General features: G+C 32.6%; 2 protein-coding genes across 6 annotated transcripts in view; one reads left to right on the forward strand and one right to left on the reverse strand.

Moving 5' to 3' along the window:
* Nucleotides 1–8,047: 8,047 nt before the first annotated feature.
* On the reverse strand, nt 8,048–15,751 carry LOC125040549 (borealin-like). 2 transcript variants are annotated; one of them, XM_047635139.1, is made up of 7 exons: nt 15,659–15,751; nt 13,689–13,835; nt 13,424–13,557; nt 10,730–10,889; nt 10,352–10,452; nt 9,972–10,172; nt 8,048–8,889 (listed from the first exon to the last, which is right to left on the reverse strand). In XM_047635139.1, the coding sequence occupies exons 2-7, from the start codon at nt 13,822–13,824 to the stop codon at nt 8,791–8,793; spliced, it is 831 nt and encodes a 276-aa protein (XP_047491095.1). In that variant the 5' UTR covers nt 13,825–13,835; nt 15,659–15,751; the 3' UTR covers nt 8,048–8,790. The 2 variants fall into 2 exon arrangements, with proteins under 2 accessions (XP_047491095.1, XP_047491096.1); XM_047635140.1 differs by having other exon boundaries at nt 15,667–15,726.
* A 465-nt stretch (nt 15,752–16,216) lies between these two features.
* Nucleotides 16,217–17,500, forward strand: part of LOC125040743 (ribonuclease P protein subunit p40-like) — a 7,142-nt gene continuing 5,858 nt past the window's right edge. The window contains exons 1-2 of one of the 4 annotated variants that reach the window (XM_047635445.1): nt 16,217–16,265; nt 16,674–16,875. In XM_047635445.1, coding sequence (XP_047491401.1) covers nt 16,744–16,875 — 132 coding nt within the window. In that variant the 5' untranslated portion in view covers nt 16,217–16,265; nt 16,674–16,743. Of the gene's footprint in view, nt 16,266–16,321; nt 16,340–16,406; nt 16,876–17,500 lie in introns of those variants that run through there. The other 3 variants (XM_047635446.1, XM_047635447.1, XM_047635444.1) reach the window with 3 other exon arrangements.

Raw genomic sequence — 17,500 nt, forward strand, 5'->3', positions numbered from 1 at the left:
TAATACAATGTTTGGAGTTGTGGACATTTTCATGGGGCTGAGAGGGTTCTAGGTGTCGTCTCTTGTCCCTGTCATGTTTTTGTTTTAGTATCATACTGGCTCAAATTTTACCAGTCCCTTGAAAATGTTATGAGGTGTTTACATCTCCTTCTATAGGATGAAGTTAAGTCACAGGAAAGAGTATTTGTATTAAACCTCTGTTAATAGGAAGATTAAGTTTACGTAATTGGCATATCTATAGACAAATGAATAGATTTGGGGAATCAACAGTCAGCAGGGAATCAGTTGGATATATCATTGATCAAAAGATGGTTATAAATAGCCCTGAAGTTAAGTCACAGGAAAGAGTATTTGTATTAAACCTCTGTTAATAGGAAGATTAAGTTTACGTAATTGGCATATCTATAGACAAATGAATAGATTTGGGGAATCAACAGTCAGCAGGGAATCAGTTGGATATATCATTGATCAAAAGATGGTTATAAATAGCCCTGCCAGAATAAGTATTAACACATACTAACATTTTTATGATGGAGATTGTCTGGTTTGATGATCAAGCAGAATGACAGGTGTACTCTCCTTAACTTTTATTTTCTAATGACTATATGATTTGATTAGTATGTTTTTGTGTCTTTCTTTGAGAACAGATGAGTATCTGCTGCCAGACCCTTAAAAGAAATATAGATGAAGATTGAAAAATAATGGAAATGGCACAGTAAAATGCATGGGGTCAAACTCCGTATAAGAAGGTTAAAAGATTTTATTTACAGTTGAATAACTGAAGAATGATTTATGTTAGTAATACATATCTTATGTTAATATTTTCATCTTAGTATCTTCAGTACAGAATATCAAATTAGTATGAATATATTTTCAAGCCAAATGCAGACTGATTATTATTATTATCATATTGTTATTCATATTATTATTATTATCATTTTTATTACTGAAATTATTTTTTTTATTGTTATTCATATTATTGTTATTAGTTTTATTAGTATTGGAGGAAGACATTGTATGAAATTTACTGTGGCATGCATGTACTGTCCAATCAAGAGGACTCCAGTGGAATCTCTTTAACAACAAGTAAATGTAAGTGAAGCATTTATCTTAAAACAGATATAACACAATCCTAATAACTTGATTCTAGATGTCGGCAGGCTTGTTTTGGATTTTGCTGTTACATAACAGGCATATTCCTGTGTTAGTTAATCTGAGATAGACCGTGAAAAGAACCACAGGTGAAAATCAGTATGCTTGATAAGACATTTATGTTTTTTTTTTTTTTTTTTTTTTTTTCCTCCTAGAGGGGAGAAGCTAATAATAAAAGAGAAAGTAATGTCAGCTTTAGGAATCGAGACATATATATCTCAACATTCATTTTTCTTATTTTTTAAAACAAGTTCATAATAGTTTGAAGAACAGGTTTCAAGTGTAGCACCATTTGAATATATACAAGTTAAGCAAAAATTTATTAAATTTCATGAATGTTACTTGAGGGACATCATGTTCAAATATGTCATTTATTGTGAAGTGCTGCACCTTAGTTTTTGTACAAGCTTCAGGAACTACTTTTTTTTTTACACTAAGAAAATGTAGCTAAAGATCGAGAATACCACATTTCGAATACCACAATCTAGTATATGAAGCCTTGTGTGATAAGTCCATATGTCATATATATTTTTTTTCTTTCTTCAAGTGGTTGTGTCACAAAGTAATCTGAAGTCTGTTCAATTCCTCACTCTCTTTTTTTCAGTTAACACATGTTATCTTGAACTATTTCAGGGGCATCAACCTGGTGACTATAACAGCTATTTGATTTAATTTTTTATTATAATGTAATATTTTTTTCTTCTTTTTTTTTTTTTTTTTTTTTTTTTTTTTTTTTTTTTCCTCAGTAATACTAACAAATTCATAATGAGTGGACAGTGGGAGGATGATACCATATGAATACTGTAGAAAACCCTAAAAACTAATTACCCATGTGCATATGAGCTATTTCTGTAGAGATGCAGACATGACACCTCACACATATTCAAACACTTATATTTAAACATGCACACACTCAATGTAGAGAAGCACAAATACATTCATAGATACTTATGAATTCACACCCACACACTTTTCTCTCTGACAAAGAGGTTTGTGCAAGTTAATTTAGGAAAATTGATTTAATCCAAAGTAACTAACACTGTCATATGTAGGTTTCATTTTGATGGACAGATTCTTACTTTTCACCAAGTTTCCTTTTCACAAATTGTCCAGCAATATTTGCCAGATTTTCTGTGGTTTATATAAAACACAGAATGTGATTATTATTTTGAAATAGTGTTTGGTTTTCCATTCTTTTCTAAGCTTTTTTTAGAAATGTTAGTATCATCTAATATTCTTTTTTATCTCTTTATTAAACTGATCTAGTATGATTTTTTTTACTGTATGTGAAATATTCTTATGATGCTTTTGTTTTCTCTTGTGTTATTCATCTATTAATGCATGGTCTAGCATAGTTGTAGATACCTGACTAACTTGGTATTTGAACATTGTTGAACCAATGATGCAAATATGAGTTTATAGCTTTCATAGATATAAGTATATATTCTCCCAGCTTTTTTCAAGTTATCAGTTACTTGCTTTGCTTTGCATGAGAATTTCTTTTGTGTCTGTCTTTGGCTGCTATCAGACTTTATCTGATTATATAACATATTATTTTTTCTTTGTACATTGACTGAGATGAAATGACAAACCACATAAAAAAATGATGTAAGGCCGGTCAAAAGACCTGATGAGCAGGTAGATAGAGGGCAAAATGTATCCACAAGGCACTTCTTTTGCTAACTTCATTGTTTACTTCTGAAGATGACACAGTAGTTATGTGTCCATTGCTGTTGCTTGTCAGGAAATCTACTTATTAAATTATGATAATGGGTGATCTTTATCCACAATCTTGACTGTTTAGCTGATCACATCTGCTTGATACCATCTGTTCAGGCTTGTTGGACACACTGGAAATGTCACACTGTATGCTGGAGGTGCAATTGCTCAAAGACATGATTCAAGGCTTGAGGTTTAGCTGTGTGTAAATGTATCTGCATGTCTTACGCTTGATGGATAGATAGAGATGCAGATAACTTGCAGCAAAAATTTCAGGGGAGATTCTGTACTTTGATTTTCTATTGATAAATCAGTCTGTTGGTTTTGGCTTATTTTCTACTTGAGTTTTATGGGGATATTTTTCCAGGGTATGATAGAACACAATTCATAGACGTAGGCAAATACTGTGACTCTGCTATCTAAAGTATAGCTATATATGATCCAAATGTGCAATGTTGATACATCATATGAAGGAAAATAGCCAGAGGATCATATCTGAAATTTGTAGCCAAATGCATAGATACAAATAATTCAAAGTAAGCTTTTGTCTGTTAAGAATACATTGTAATGAATATTTTATATGCTGAAAAATATCACTTGCTGATAAATTGTTATGACAAAGCTTCCATAGACGATAACCAAAACAGTTTTATTTGTAGGATACAAGGAATTCAGTCTTTACTTTTAAAGTACTATATGTTGTAATGTGCATAAGTTGTAGTCTTAAGTCACTGGCTTTTTATACAATAAGAGAATTGCATTAGTGCCAGGTTTTTGTGATTGAGAAGCTGTACCTTTGTCATAATCATGGATGACAAGCTCAAGAAGGTGCAATAAAACAAATTTTTTACCCTTGTTGCTGACAAGGAATGAATATTGTATTCTGTGTGACGATCTGTTTGTTTATGACGCTTATTTGACGGAGGGAAGAGTTGGGGGGGTGTTGGTACCTGTGTCTTTGGAAATTGTGTAGAGATTTTATCTTTTGCCTGTGATTATGGGCCATTAGAGTGCTTAGAATAAAATACTTCAAGTGAAGTGGACATTGGCAAGAAATGAAAGCCTGTGAAGCATAATTATGTATTCTGTGTTCTCCAGTCAAATGCAACAATTCAAAGAGCTATGTTGATTGTCAAGATGGTAAAAGATGGCGTCCAGTAAGGCAAGGCAGGACGGTCTTGTTAGTGTGAATGCTGATTAATTAGAAATGGCATTCAGAGAGGTGAGGGGAATGATTTTATGTATTTTGCTTTTGTTTCAGAATTGACATACACTAACTGTAAAACTTCCTAGTTCTTTTTATAGAAAACAGAAAATTTCAGCAAAGCTCTTCCAGATTGTTGTATAAACAGCATGGATAATGCCCATTGAGGCCTGTTTGTGAATAGTCATATAAAAGTCTAGATGTAATCATATACAGATATAGGTTTATTAATATCAGAATGGACAGACTGCTAGATGCAATCTGCTTTTGATTTTAGGAATTGGTTTGTTTTATTTATCTATTTATTTATTTTTTGTTAGTGTATACTCTTATTTTACATGACCATTAAAAAGCTGAAGAGTGAGATAAAATGGACATTTACATTTAAAAAAATGAGTAGGAATGATTGATAATTGAGCCACAAAAGGCTGTGATGAGATTTTTTTCACTTCTTAGTACCACATTTAACTTTATGCATACCAATGCATATGAAGGCAGATGTGTATAGGGTTAGAATGATGTAGCTTTTCTTCATTTCCTAAGAAGTAAGTGTGTTATCTATTCATCTAGATGTTTCCATCTGTAAAGACTATGATTTGTTCAAGCTTTTGAATCCCATTTTATGTACATGAAAAATTACGTACTCTTGTCAGATGGTGCAATAGTTGTACACTTACCTTCAATCATCTATTTGATAATTTCTTCTATAATATCATGTAAAAATGTGTCAACGGTTAATATTAACAAAGTTAGGCAGGGTTAGTTTACCTAAGGATGAAAAATTAGAAAAGAAGAGCATCATATGTTTCAAAATTAGTTCCATTTCCCCAGGATTTGAGTATGTTTAGCGGAGCATTTGTGTTTTTCCGAGTCATTCCTTAAATTGAAAAGCTTTGGGGACAGTTAAATATCACACGTTATTAAACAGCCTTTAGTACAAATGAAATTTGTAGTGAAAATAAAACAAAAACTTTTTCTTTTTCGAAAAGCTCGCAATAGATATGGAGTAAAACTGAAGACACATGTTACTCCAAAATGATTGACTGAAAAAAACTACATATATAAGGGTAGATATTAAGACAATGATTATAAGCCTTAATACTTTGCTATAGATTATGAAATGAAAAGTATAACTTTGTTAACTATAGACTCGACCCTTATTTTTTTGCAAGTTTCTCTTTTCTGGAACATGTACATATTGTCTACAAAAATCACTCACTGTGCTTTGTCAGAACTAAAGAAAAGATGGATCAGTGGAACAAGTATCTGTTGTTCATTGGAGGCCCTCTGCTTATATTGATAATGAACAGCATGTGAAACTTATGACCTAAGTTTTATTTTGGAAATCATTGTTTATTGTACTAGTATATAGTTGAGTTCTATACATGAGGGACACCCATTGCTAGACAAAGAAATTTATTTTGAAATTTATGCATGCATCAGTATGTTTTTTCTCCATATTATGAGGCAAATAAGAGGTTCAAAAAAAATCTGCCAATATGAAATTTGTCCTGAATAATTCTGATCTGCCAGTTTTCTTTTAGAAACATAGCATTTCTTAATGATGAAATGATTACTTGAATTGGCTTTAAACTAATTTGTAATAGTTTCCCTGCGGAATTTAGTACAGAGAGATTTGAGGGAAACATACATTTTTAGAACATTTGGTTACTTTATAGATTTTCATAATTTTGAAATGGATTCTTGCCAGGCTTGCCAGGTAGTCTTTATTTCCTTTTTTTCCAAAGTTAGATATATATATATGTGTTATGATAGTTTTTACTTTATCAAAATAAAGGCTTTTAAGTGCAATTGTTGTTGATGTTACAAATGTGTTTTAAATTTTTGTGTTAGTAAAGATATTGGAGAGTTACTGCTATCCAAGGATTTTTTATCAGTATATTGCTTAATTGTATGAACATTACTTATGTGATAAGTATTATATATTTGTCTGTTTTATCTAGATGTTTTCCCAATGGCTATAGTATTGATCTTGAAACTATATTCATAAGAAAATCTCATTATCAGTTTGAAAGATGAATGTAGATCCTGTATGCTCATGTATATTTTACACACCTGACAACTTTGATGCATCAGCTTGGATTTCTTGTTTTGTCATAATGAAACAATAATATTTGCAGGTATTCATATGAAGTGAAATTTTATATGGATACTTGAGTACATACTTGAGTACAAATACAACCTTTAAAGTAATCCTTTTACTGTAACAGGTTTAAGGATTCTCTTGGGCTCCCATGCCTCTAGTATGTGATTATTGTCTTTGTGTATGTCAAAATCATGAGTGTATCTGCAATTATTTACTTGCAAAAGATTATAGTGATTTTATCAAGGGAAATGTGTATTGTGTCAAATCATGCTTAACCTTATGGATTTTATTCCCTTTTTCTTGTTTTTACTTCCTATAGCTTTTTATCACATTCATTGGAGATGCTGACTATGTAAACACATTTGTTGCATTCACATATGGTCTTGTCACTCACTAGATTTTGCACAATGCTCCAAGAAACCCATAGAACTAACAGGTAAGCCAAAATGATTGTCATGCATTTTCAATCTAGGTTGCTAATGAGCACTGATATGGTTCATAGGAAATGAGAACAGGCACTGATGTTTTGAAAACTTGATTTAACTATTTCTTTTCTCTCTTTCACCCCCCATGGCAATGTTACTGTACGTCTGTTACTTGGAGAGCAAATTTCTTGAATGAATTATTGCAGGTCCAACTTTACTGCTGAAAAGAACACTTACTTTTTAGGCCAGTACACTTAATGTGATTTTTTTTCTTTATTTATATTTTCTCCATCCAAAAGTTGTGATAATTGTAATGGGTGGGAAAATACTACAGTAATTTCTGTAAAAACTAGTAATAGTGGTATAAATTTGGCAAGCCCCTTTTTTTTTTTTTCAATTTTTGAGAAAAAAAAAAGTACAGGATTTATATTTGGTGATTACGTTGTTTTATCTGAGGCATCAGTTTTTATTTTTATTGTTATTAGATGAATTGGAACTGTTGAACATCTACATTGACTTTCTTTCATGATTTGTAATGATGTCTAGCAGCCCTACACAGTAAAGTGACAAAAGGCTCGTGTAACCATTTTGATTGATTATTTTAGTTCTTTTATTGTTACTTTCTGCACCATAACAGGCTCTGAAAACTGCAACATTTCACCTTGACTGAAGTTAGTTCAAATTTGTAGTGCAGTCTTGGTGTTTTCAGGCATTTGCAGTGACACTTAGTTTATATTTCAGTATGCACAATTCTTAGGATCTGGTTGACAAAGGTTAGATGATGGATGTGTAATTAATTCTTGTTTGAAATAACAGTGTATCTGCATTTGACTGTTTCTTATTTTTATTTCTTTTTTTTATGTCGAAATTTGATGTGAAAATGTAATGCTACAGCATAAACTACACTTGAACATTAACCTTGTGAACCTAAGTCTAGCATTATCCATTCTTAAGCAACCCAAACTCTCAGCATAGTATCATGTAAACAGATTGCTTTCTTTAGTGTATCAAACTTGGAGTAAGGAACCACTAATACAATAGGAACCCATTACATTTCACTTACTCGAAGTCTTGCAGCCTCAAAGTTATCAGCTTTGATTATATCTGCAGAGATTATTGTGTTCTTTTTCAAGGGGCTAACAGGTCTCTAGAAAATTTTACTTCATTCAGTATTTACTTTGTAGTCTGATTGTAAAAAAAAATATTTTACTAACTGCAGCAAAATATTGCTTTTATATATATATTTTTTTTTTTTTTTGTGGGAAAGTGGTTACGATGTGTGAACATGTATTTGTTGTATGAGAACTGATATTGTATGTTCCTTGTTCCAAAGCAGACTGGCTAAAGACTCTACAGGACTTTGAGCCATTTCTGTTGTTTCTCTTGTTTATTACAAGTTGTGCGCTGTCATAATTGTTGATGTAAGAATAAAAAAGAAAAAATGTCTAATCCAGTTTATATTTTCCCTCTGCTATAAAAAGATTCATAATTACCATAAAAACTTTCTATGTACAATGTCCATTTACTTGCTGCTGAAATAAATCTAATACATTTTTTTTTTCTTTTTTTCTTTTTTTGAGACATGATCAGTTAAACTTAAACATCACAACTTTAGCAGCAGTGCAGTGATAAGGATCTGTTGAAAAATATCCTTAATGGAGGCATCTGAAGGCACAAGCTACAGTTAACTATACATGTTTACAAATCATGCAAGAATTCTGTTGAATTAATCTTGATAGAGATCTCAAAGGACAGAAAAAAACATTTTCAGGACCATAAACTATGTACTATGGGAGACTAAGCTTATACAATGGAAAAGCATCTAACTTTAGCCTATCATAATAGTTTGTGATAATAAATTCTAATCTAAAATACAGTATTACAGTATACATACATAACTGTAGCACCTTCCAAGAAAAAAAATGTCCATATATATCCACACATCATTTCTGAATACATTAGGTTATAGTTACTGTTATGAGATATATCATATTCAAGAGGAATATGATCTTGCACAGGTACTACAGACATTCAACTTAGGTTCTGACCTTTCAAGCAAATGATTCTAAAGCATAAATCTCAAATGCATGCCTGAATCATTGTTCACAAAATATCTACACTTAGCAGTGCCTTGACAAGACACTTCATCTCTTTGGAAAAAAAAACAGGAAAAACTTGTCTTTTCACATATTCAGCAATTTCCCTACTTTAGCATGGAACTCCTCAAGTTCTGCTCTTGTCTCTTCATCCAGATCATCTTGGTCTAAGTTTTGCATTAAGGCCTGTAAACAGAAAAGGAAATTAAATTAATCAAACAATGAAAGCAGAACAATCTTAGTCAACTGGCAATTACCTATAATCAGTAAGTCTTATTAAAACAATGACTTAAAGCAAGCCTTATATGAGTAAGTTGATCAAAGATCTTGCTTTGCACTGTCCTTTGAAAATTAACCCAATGCCGACGGGCATGACGTGTACGGACGTGCTATGCCCACTGTGAGTACTTGTTTGTTTTTACACATAGATGGCTATACTTGTACTAAGTCACCAATGAGCCAGTTACGAGTAATGTCTGTCTCGCCCATTTACCCTTTTCTTTGATTTACGAAATATTTCACGTTATCTTATTTTGTTGTTACTAATGTTAAAAAACATTATAATAATCATAATAAGAATAACACCATCGATATTCATAGCACTAGTAAAAAATACATTATTCCCGCCATTTCAAATCAGGTACGGTCACAAGGTCTACTAATTGACTCCTTTATGGCTAAGCACTAGCAGAGCCATCTATGGACAGACATTTCACAAAAAATATAGAAAATAGGCATAGCATTTTCCCCACTTTTTGTTCATTTTTCCGGCAGCATTGGGTTAAAGTGTATTACTTCAATCATAGCATTTCAAGTAAAACCCCAATCTATGAAATCAGAATTTCTTAAATACCAGGCACTATCTATTTTATTTATTATTTACACACAAATGGCTTCAAAAGTATGTAGTCACCACATTGGAATGATTAGGCCTATTGTTAACTCTTCCTGGAATACTTGGAAAAAAAATATATTTTTATTACTAATATCATTATCATTATTACTGCATTATTATGGTCATTATAATGATAATGACTTGAATTATATTTTCACAATAATACAGTAACAAAAATGAGAACTAAAAAAAAAAAAAAAAAAAAAAATTAGATTACCTTTTTTCTTAGCACTTTTAAGCATGTATTTTATATTTTGAAACATACGTCAAATTAATGGGCTCCTTAACCCAATGAAAACCGTGCACTGGCCTTGGGTGATATGCAAATTGTATTGTTGTGATTTTACAATACAACCAGGGAAAAAGTCCTTACCTTTATGTCATAGTTTGGCTTAACAGCTGGTGATACTTGCAAGGGGGACCCAGTGAGTGAAATTGCAATTTCTCCAAGTTTTGGCTTTCTCTTTATAGTCCCTGGAGGTAGTGGAGTTCGTGGATCAAATTTTGGAGTCACCAGCATGGATGACATAAGGCTTGGGGGAATATTCTGGTTGGCAGGAGTAGCTGCAACATCCTGGGTTAATTGAAAAAAAAAAGAAGAGAAATATGAATATGAAAACATTGCTTCAAAGGCTTGCATACATATGCCTCTGCTTATGTTGTTCACTTATCTATCTTCAGTTGTTCACTTATCTAGAGGGACTTTCATTATACTAGGGAGAAAAAAATAAACTAATGTAATCATTTTCATACCACTTTTCTCGTCCTCTGACGTCTGCCAGTTGAAGGTGGAGGAAGCATATTGTCAACCTGGCTGTTACCAAAAACTGGCTTTTGACGACTAGCTCGAGTACCTGCAGAGAAATGTCAAATAAGGTAAACCTATTAAAAACATAGAAATCAATCTTTCCCCCTTTAGCTATAACAGTAAAGTACTCTGAATTATAGAGCCAATCTTGAACTGAAATTAAGCAGAACCTAACAAGAAAAGAAGACAGAAAGAAAGAAAGAAAAAAACAAACAGAAAGAAAGACAATGAAAAAAAAAAACAAAAAAAAACAGGCAATTATAAAATTAACCACAAATCTTCCTACAGCATGAATTACAACAAGCTGACAACATATGACTCACTTCTTGTAACAGGAGCCAAAAACCCATTGTCTTCCACAGTGGCTACAGCTTTCCGGGGTCGCCTTGCTCTCTTTTTGGCCGCAGATTGTAAGATACTATCAGCTGAGCTGATAATATTGACTAAGCTATCTCTTGCAGAAGATTTTACCTCTTGATTATTCTGCAAACATAAGAACAAAATGGTGAGAAACAGAATGAGAGGAAGAAATACAGAACATGAGAGAGAACAGCACATCATCTGTCCAATATCTTCTACGTATGCTGTATTCATATAAGATCTCTCCTATCTGCCGTATACTGACATACAGATATTTCTACACTACATAAGGTCTTAAACTCAAAATAATTGTATACTCTGACCTGATTATTATGCCCTTCAATATTTTTCTTGCCTAGGAAAATCCCCAAGGTACTTTCAAATTATCCACTTAAGCCAATGGGCACAGATGGCAAAACTACAATGCTATGCCCTCCGTAATAAAAGTTCATCTTTTGTTTTCATAAGTGCTTAGTACACCAAGGAGTCAGTTATAAGTCTTCTATATCTTACCTGATTCCCCTTTTCCTTGATTTTTTGAAAGCTTCATTTGTATTATTTCATTGTCCTTAATGTTGTTAATATTTTAAGAATTTAATAATCATAAAAATAATAATAATAATGTCAATATTAATATTATTATTAGAAAAAAAAAAAAAATATCCCACAAATTCAAGGAGTGGGATAATTAGGCAGTCACTAGGGCCTGCTAATAGACTCCTTGGTGGCTGAGCACATGTGGAGCCATCTGTATGTAACAAAATTCACAAAAAACTACATGGGACTACAAAGTTAATATTATAACAGACTACAGCAATTGCAAAGAATAATGAACTGTTTATCAAGTCCAATTAACCCTTGGATTCGGATGCTTCACTGCCATCACGTGGCCCAAAATACAAACATTAGGCTTACATCAACAGACGCTCTGCCAGGCACAATGAACACTCGTGTGTGGTGACAAGATTCTATGTCTCCCCTTTGCAATGTTTTCTCTTTTTCTGCATATTCTCTTATCCCATTTTCCAATTTCTATAACTTTTATTGAATAATATTTATCCAGATGGTAACAGACTGTTTTTCTTGCAGACTACATGCCATTTCTCTTGGTAGTCTATAACTCAATGCAATCCTAATAGCAATAAAAATAATAAATAACATTGTTATTAGTTGTTTTTTTCCATAATATTCAATTTCCTGTAATGCCATCTACACCACCAATCATGGCAGGCAGAAACTGAATCCTGATTCCTGGAAATGACATGCTCCCTGAAGCCAATGCTCTTCCAGTCATGGCTCATGGACATTACATTCCACATTCATATATCAACAGAAATAAAGCCAAAAGCCCTTCCTAAATGCCAAATGAGTCTAATCACCCTCCAAGAGCTCTGTGCATTTGAGTCACCCCTGCAAGAACCTACCATTTCAAGATATCATCCCAAGAAGTGACTAAAGTAATTTCCCCAGATACTTCTATGCTTACTTCCATTCCTTTGCTTTCTACATCACTGGCATTGTATTTTACAGTTATTGAAGCAATAGAATGCTTGAACGGTGCAAGAAGAAATAGAAGAAAGCCTTCAAAGCACTAATGCAGAGAAAAATAGTACCATCCACTGCTGAGAAAGAAATGTCAGCTGATGTATTACCAGCCATTATATAGATTTTGTGAGTGTTGCAATTATATAAGATTCTGGAAATTGCCACATTTTGAATTTTAGGGCATTTGTTCATAAAATTAAGAATCAATGTTAGGGATAAATACATAGCTAAAATATGCAGTGTATTGTCTCCATAGGGACCCTGTACAGTCCCTCTTAAATGTCAACTTTTTAATCTTTATAAATTTGGTTATTAAATTTCATTATATGACTGTCTAATGAAGAATGAATCATATATATTATTCATGACCCCCCCCCCCCCCATAATTGAAGAAATCCAGTGACAGTTCCCCTAAGTCTGAAAAGCATAACATTATTCTGGGTAGTAAAGGGATTTTCTTCATAGTCCTTAACATACTTTGATGCTTCTTGTATGTGGTTAACTTTCTATATCCTTTAGTTCATTCAAATATGACTGGCATTGTAAGGCTGTACCCTAACATTTGTTCAATAAACTTGTCTTAACCCAACTTCACTGACACCAGGTAACATGGTACTTTGTGGAAGACCGCCAATGAAAAAAAAGTTTTTGTTGTTGTTGTTGACTTGACTTTTCTGCCTTCATAGGAGCAATAGCTTGAAGGGAGTAAATGGAAAAATACATCCACTCACAAGGATATAGGACAAGCCTAGGGTTAAGAATCACTGTTCCAGATACAGCCTGTAGATCTCCCTGACAATCTGTTATCAAATAAAGAACCAATCTAAGTTGTATAATATTTACATTGGTCTATTTACCTTTGTTGGAACACTGAAGACATTGAAGATGTTATGCCTCTCATTACAAATTTAGTTAATCTTAAATACCCTGGATAGAACATAGTAATTATATATTATAATTAGGCAGTTTTCAAGTTGTTTTGAAAACTGCCATGGTTAGTAACATCAACCAATTTCTGATTTTAGAACCTGTAACTTTTAGGCAAACACTTTTACTTTCTCTTTAGGGGGGTCCCACATAATGAAAGGAAGAAACTAACTAGAACTATATACCTGTTTAAGGTGATCAACCCAGAGCATCTTCTTCGTTTTTTCAGGATAACGAAGAAGGTCAATTCTGTAGATCTGCTGAATAGATTCCTGAATATTCTTGATTTCTTCTTCCATCAATGCCTTCCTTCTTTGAACTGTAAGAAATCCACTGTATTACTATCTGTTGTATGCAAATGTAAACTTTGTATTACAGACATTACCGTTACCCTTTATTTATCCTCATTGGGTACCGCAAGCATGCATAAGTTCTAGCCCATTGTCTTACCCTCCAGATCGAAGTCCTCCAGCAGGAGTTTCAGCTTCTCCTTGCGCTGTTCTGCTTCCATGTCTGGCTCAATGGAGTCATCAGGTAGTGCTGGCTTTGCCCTCGAGGGGACACGGGAACGCTTCTTCTTCGGCATGACTTCTTATACTGGAATACATAAAGATTCTACAAGTAAATGGAGATGTCAGAGGAAAAAAGGGAGTTTGTGTAAACTAAGAAGATTGGTAAGTGATAAAATAAGAGACAAGCCAAAAGCTCATACTGAAATCATTGTGCAAACAAAGTAGTTTTAGCCATTGAAAACCAACTTGGATAAGGTGTCCAATGGTCCACTAGGCATTTCAAAATATCTTCATGAAATTAAATAACATTCATAATTCAATACTCAGTTTCCTATTGGTCCTTAATCATACTCTGTGTATCTGCATATTTTTACAAATTTACTCCTACAGATTACTGAGATAATCAAAGTAAAACAGAGAAAGGTGGGGAAAAAAATGTAATTCCCTTATAAAAAGTTAAGGATTCTAACTTTTTGTTTTTGTGTAGTTCCTGTAAGCTATTTCTGTTTACAAGATGACTTGGGCCTGAGGAGTGTTTGGAACGTGTATCAGAGCTGGTCAGAAACAAAAATTAAGGCAGGGAAGGAATGAGGAATGAGATAGCTTTGGCCAATATGTACGCATTTTTTTTAAAAGGAAGTGCTAGAGAGTCCTGACCCAAGGGATTTCAGATCTAATGCCTCCTCTACTGACAGGGAGAATATGAGTACTTTCCTTGGAAAATGTTGCACTACTAGCCTGGTCAAATTACTCCTTGGTTGGTCAAGTTTATACATAGCTTATGTTATCCTGCACATACCTGAAGGGTGCCACACATTGTTCACCTATTGGTAATTATATAAAAAGAAAAAAAAACATGATAAATTGACTTATCATTTCAACTTCAGATTGAATAATGTCATTCTAAGAATAAAAAAGTCTGCCTCAAATAGGAAAATAATGCAAATTCAAAAGGAACACTCGAAGAGAGCATTAAAACCCCCTTAGTCATCACAAAGGAAAAATCTTAGCTAGAGAGACCCAGGATAAGAATTTCTTCATATACATTCTACTCAGTTTCTTTGTATGAAATGATAAAGGGGCCAAATAAGTTAAATATTCTGCATAGAATCTTCATGTAAAACTATATGCATTATACAGATTTAGAAATGAAAATAAAACAATGGAAAAATACAAGGAAAAATGAAAGGCACCTAGCAAGAAAGGTTCTACAAAACAAAGAAAGAAAGTAAAAGCATAAACCATCTTTGAATTTGCAAGACAGCTTAGATGAAAGCCTGAATCTAGGAAAAGACAAGCCTGGCTGCGACAGTAGATGAACCTGAGATCGATTCTTGGGTTGGGGTGAAATTGAAAAAAAAAAAAAAAAGAGACATCAAGCTATGTATAAAGATATAAAAGTAATCCTGAAAAATTGCTATGGCTTTTACATTATGCCAAAAGTGGAATAAAAACTACCATATCCACACAACCACAAAGAATTAGTTGTCCTGGAAAGGTCGTGGAGCAAGTGCAGGCGTAGGGTTTGTTTTTGTCCACCTTATCTGCTTTATCTTATTTGTTTACCTTATGCTTTATCCCCCAGATTCACTATATAGGGGTAAAAAGGGTGGGGGGGATAAGGAAAATCTCATTCTTACGGGGACAATTAGTTATAAAGGTGGGAGTTATGATCATCACCGCGTCTGTAACAGTACTGTGGTTTTAATTAAAGCGCCACAGGTAATTTGAACTCTTTTGGGGGCGAAAAATCCTTCCTTATAAGATTCCTCCTCCAACCATAAATAAACATCATTTAGTTCTTTAAAAGGCACAAAGCTGCAATCATTTTCACCGTAGGATTCACCCCTGACTACCAAGCTATCCGCAGCTACCAAAATCAAGTCGAAATTCGTTATTTATACTCGCCTACGCACGAAAATAGAGGAGAAATCGGAGATGTCAGTTGGCCCTGTTTGTCTTTACGAATGTTCGCGCGGAACAAGTGCGCGTCGGGAAGCGCACTTTCTCCTGGCTCTTTGAATTTTCGCCTTATTTGAGGTGGAATCGATGGATTTGTTATTGTTTCTGTTTTATGGTCGAGGCTGATTAAGAAGAGATAGGTAAACGGTTGTCTTTTTGGTGATTTTTTTTTATTTATGTGTATTATTTTGCAGTAATGTATTTTAGTTGTTTTTAGTTATTTTTTCAAGGTGAGAACAATTACTGAGGTTCATTGCTAATTCTACATTTCATGTGTTTGTTCTAATGGATTTAAATAGAAGATTGAAGCTCATAAGAGTTATATACGATAATCGTAAATAAAATATTTTTCATCCCATTTTCTCCAGTCCTCGTAAACATCAGTTTACCAAAATAGTAAATAATTAGTTTATGTAGATTAATTATAAACACATCAGAGGCACTGTCTTAAACAAAACAAATATAAAACAAAAGGCTAATCGAACAAAATACTTATAGGCTCGTACTAATAAAAACAAACTTGTTTACTTTTCAATCGTATCACGCGGAACATGTGAGTTTATATTTCATTCAATGTTTGTGACAAGTGTGTTAATTCTATACATTTGCCTTACAGTTACGCGAGAGGTAATCGAGAATCTTATATTTGGCTATGTTACCAGAAAAGTGCAATTCAAGATAATAGGAATTACGTTGATCTATGTTGTAGAGGAATGAACTGTCAGAATTGCTGGGAAGTATTTAATTTATTTTTATATCAAACTAATATCTGATTTTATTTGTAAATACATCTACTTCCGAGAGTTGTTAATACCTTTTCTGTAGATGTATATATTTGTATCTGTTCATTACTGAGATGTATGTAAGTACAATATATATATCCTTTACTTAAATATTATGTTATTGTTAACATTTAAACTGAATTAATTTACTCTCTTTTTATACAGTCGTCTTTTTTCAGAGCCTGTAGATATTAAATAGGAATATACCAAGGATTCAGTAAAAAAAAAAATAAAAAAGGACACAAGAAAATGCTAAATCCTGAGGTAATCAAATTCCCAGCACCAAAATCTCAGCTGACATACACACATCATACTTGGGATGACCCAAAGAGAAATGTGACTTGGCAGCATATTATTCAGGATCACACTTTCAACACAAAGGTATGTCTGATTGCTCAGTGGGTTTTTATCATCATCATCATCATAATCATATCATCATCATCATCATCATCATCATCATCATCATCATCATCATCATCATCATCATCATCATCATCATCATCATCATCATCATCATCGTCATCATCATTAATAATGCTATTGCTGTTATTATTGCTATTGATCATCATCATTGTCATTGTCATCACCAAAATCATCACTGTTATTGTTATTATTGTTATATTTGTTGTTGTTGCTGTCATTGTCATTGTTATTGCAATTCTTCTTCTAGTTATTATATCATCATCATCACTTTCCCTGTCACTACTAATATTATTATTATTATTATTATTATTATTACTATTATTATTATTATTATTGTTATTATATATTATTATTATTATTATTATTATTATTATTATTATTATTATTAGCATTGTTTTGTTGTAGTTGCTGTTGCTATAGTATTAATAATAATAATAATTATTATTATTATTATTATTATTATTATTATTATTATTATTATTATTATTATTATTATTATTATTATTATTAGCATTGTTTTGTTGTAGTTGCTGTTGTTATAGTATTAATAATAGTAGTAATTATTATCATTATAATTATAATT

This window comes from Penaeus chinensis, chromosome 29 (assembly GCF_019202785.1).
Source record: "Penaeus chinensis breed Huanghai No. 1 chromosome 29, ASM1920278v2, whole genome shotgun sequence".
Taxonomy (NCBI): Eukaryota; Metazoa; Arthropoda; class Malacostraca; order Decapoda; family Penaeidae; genus Penaeus; species Penaeus chinensis.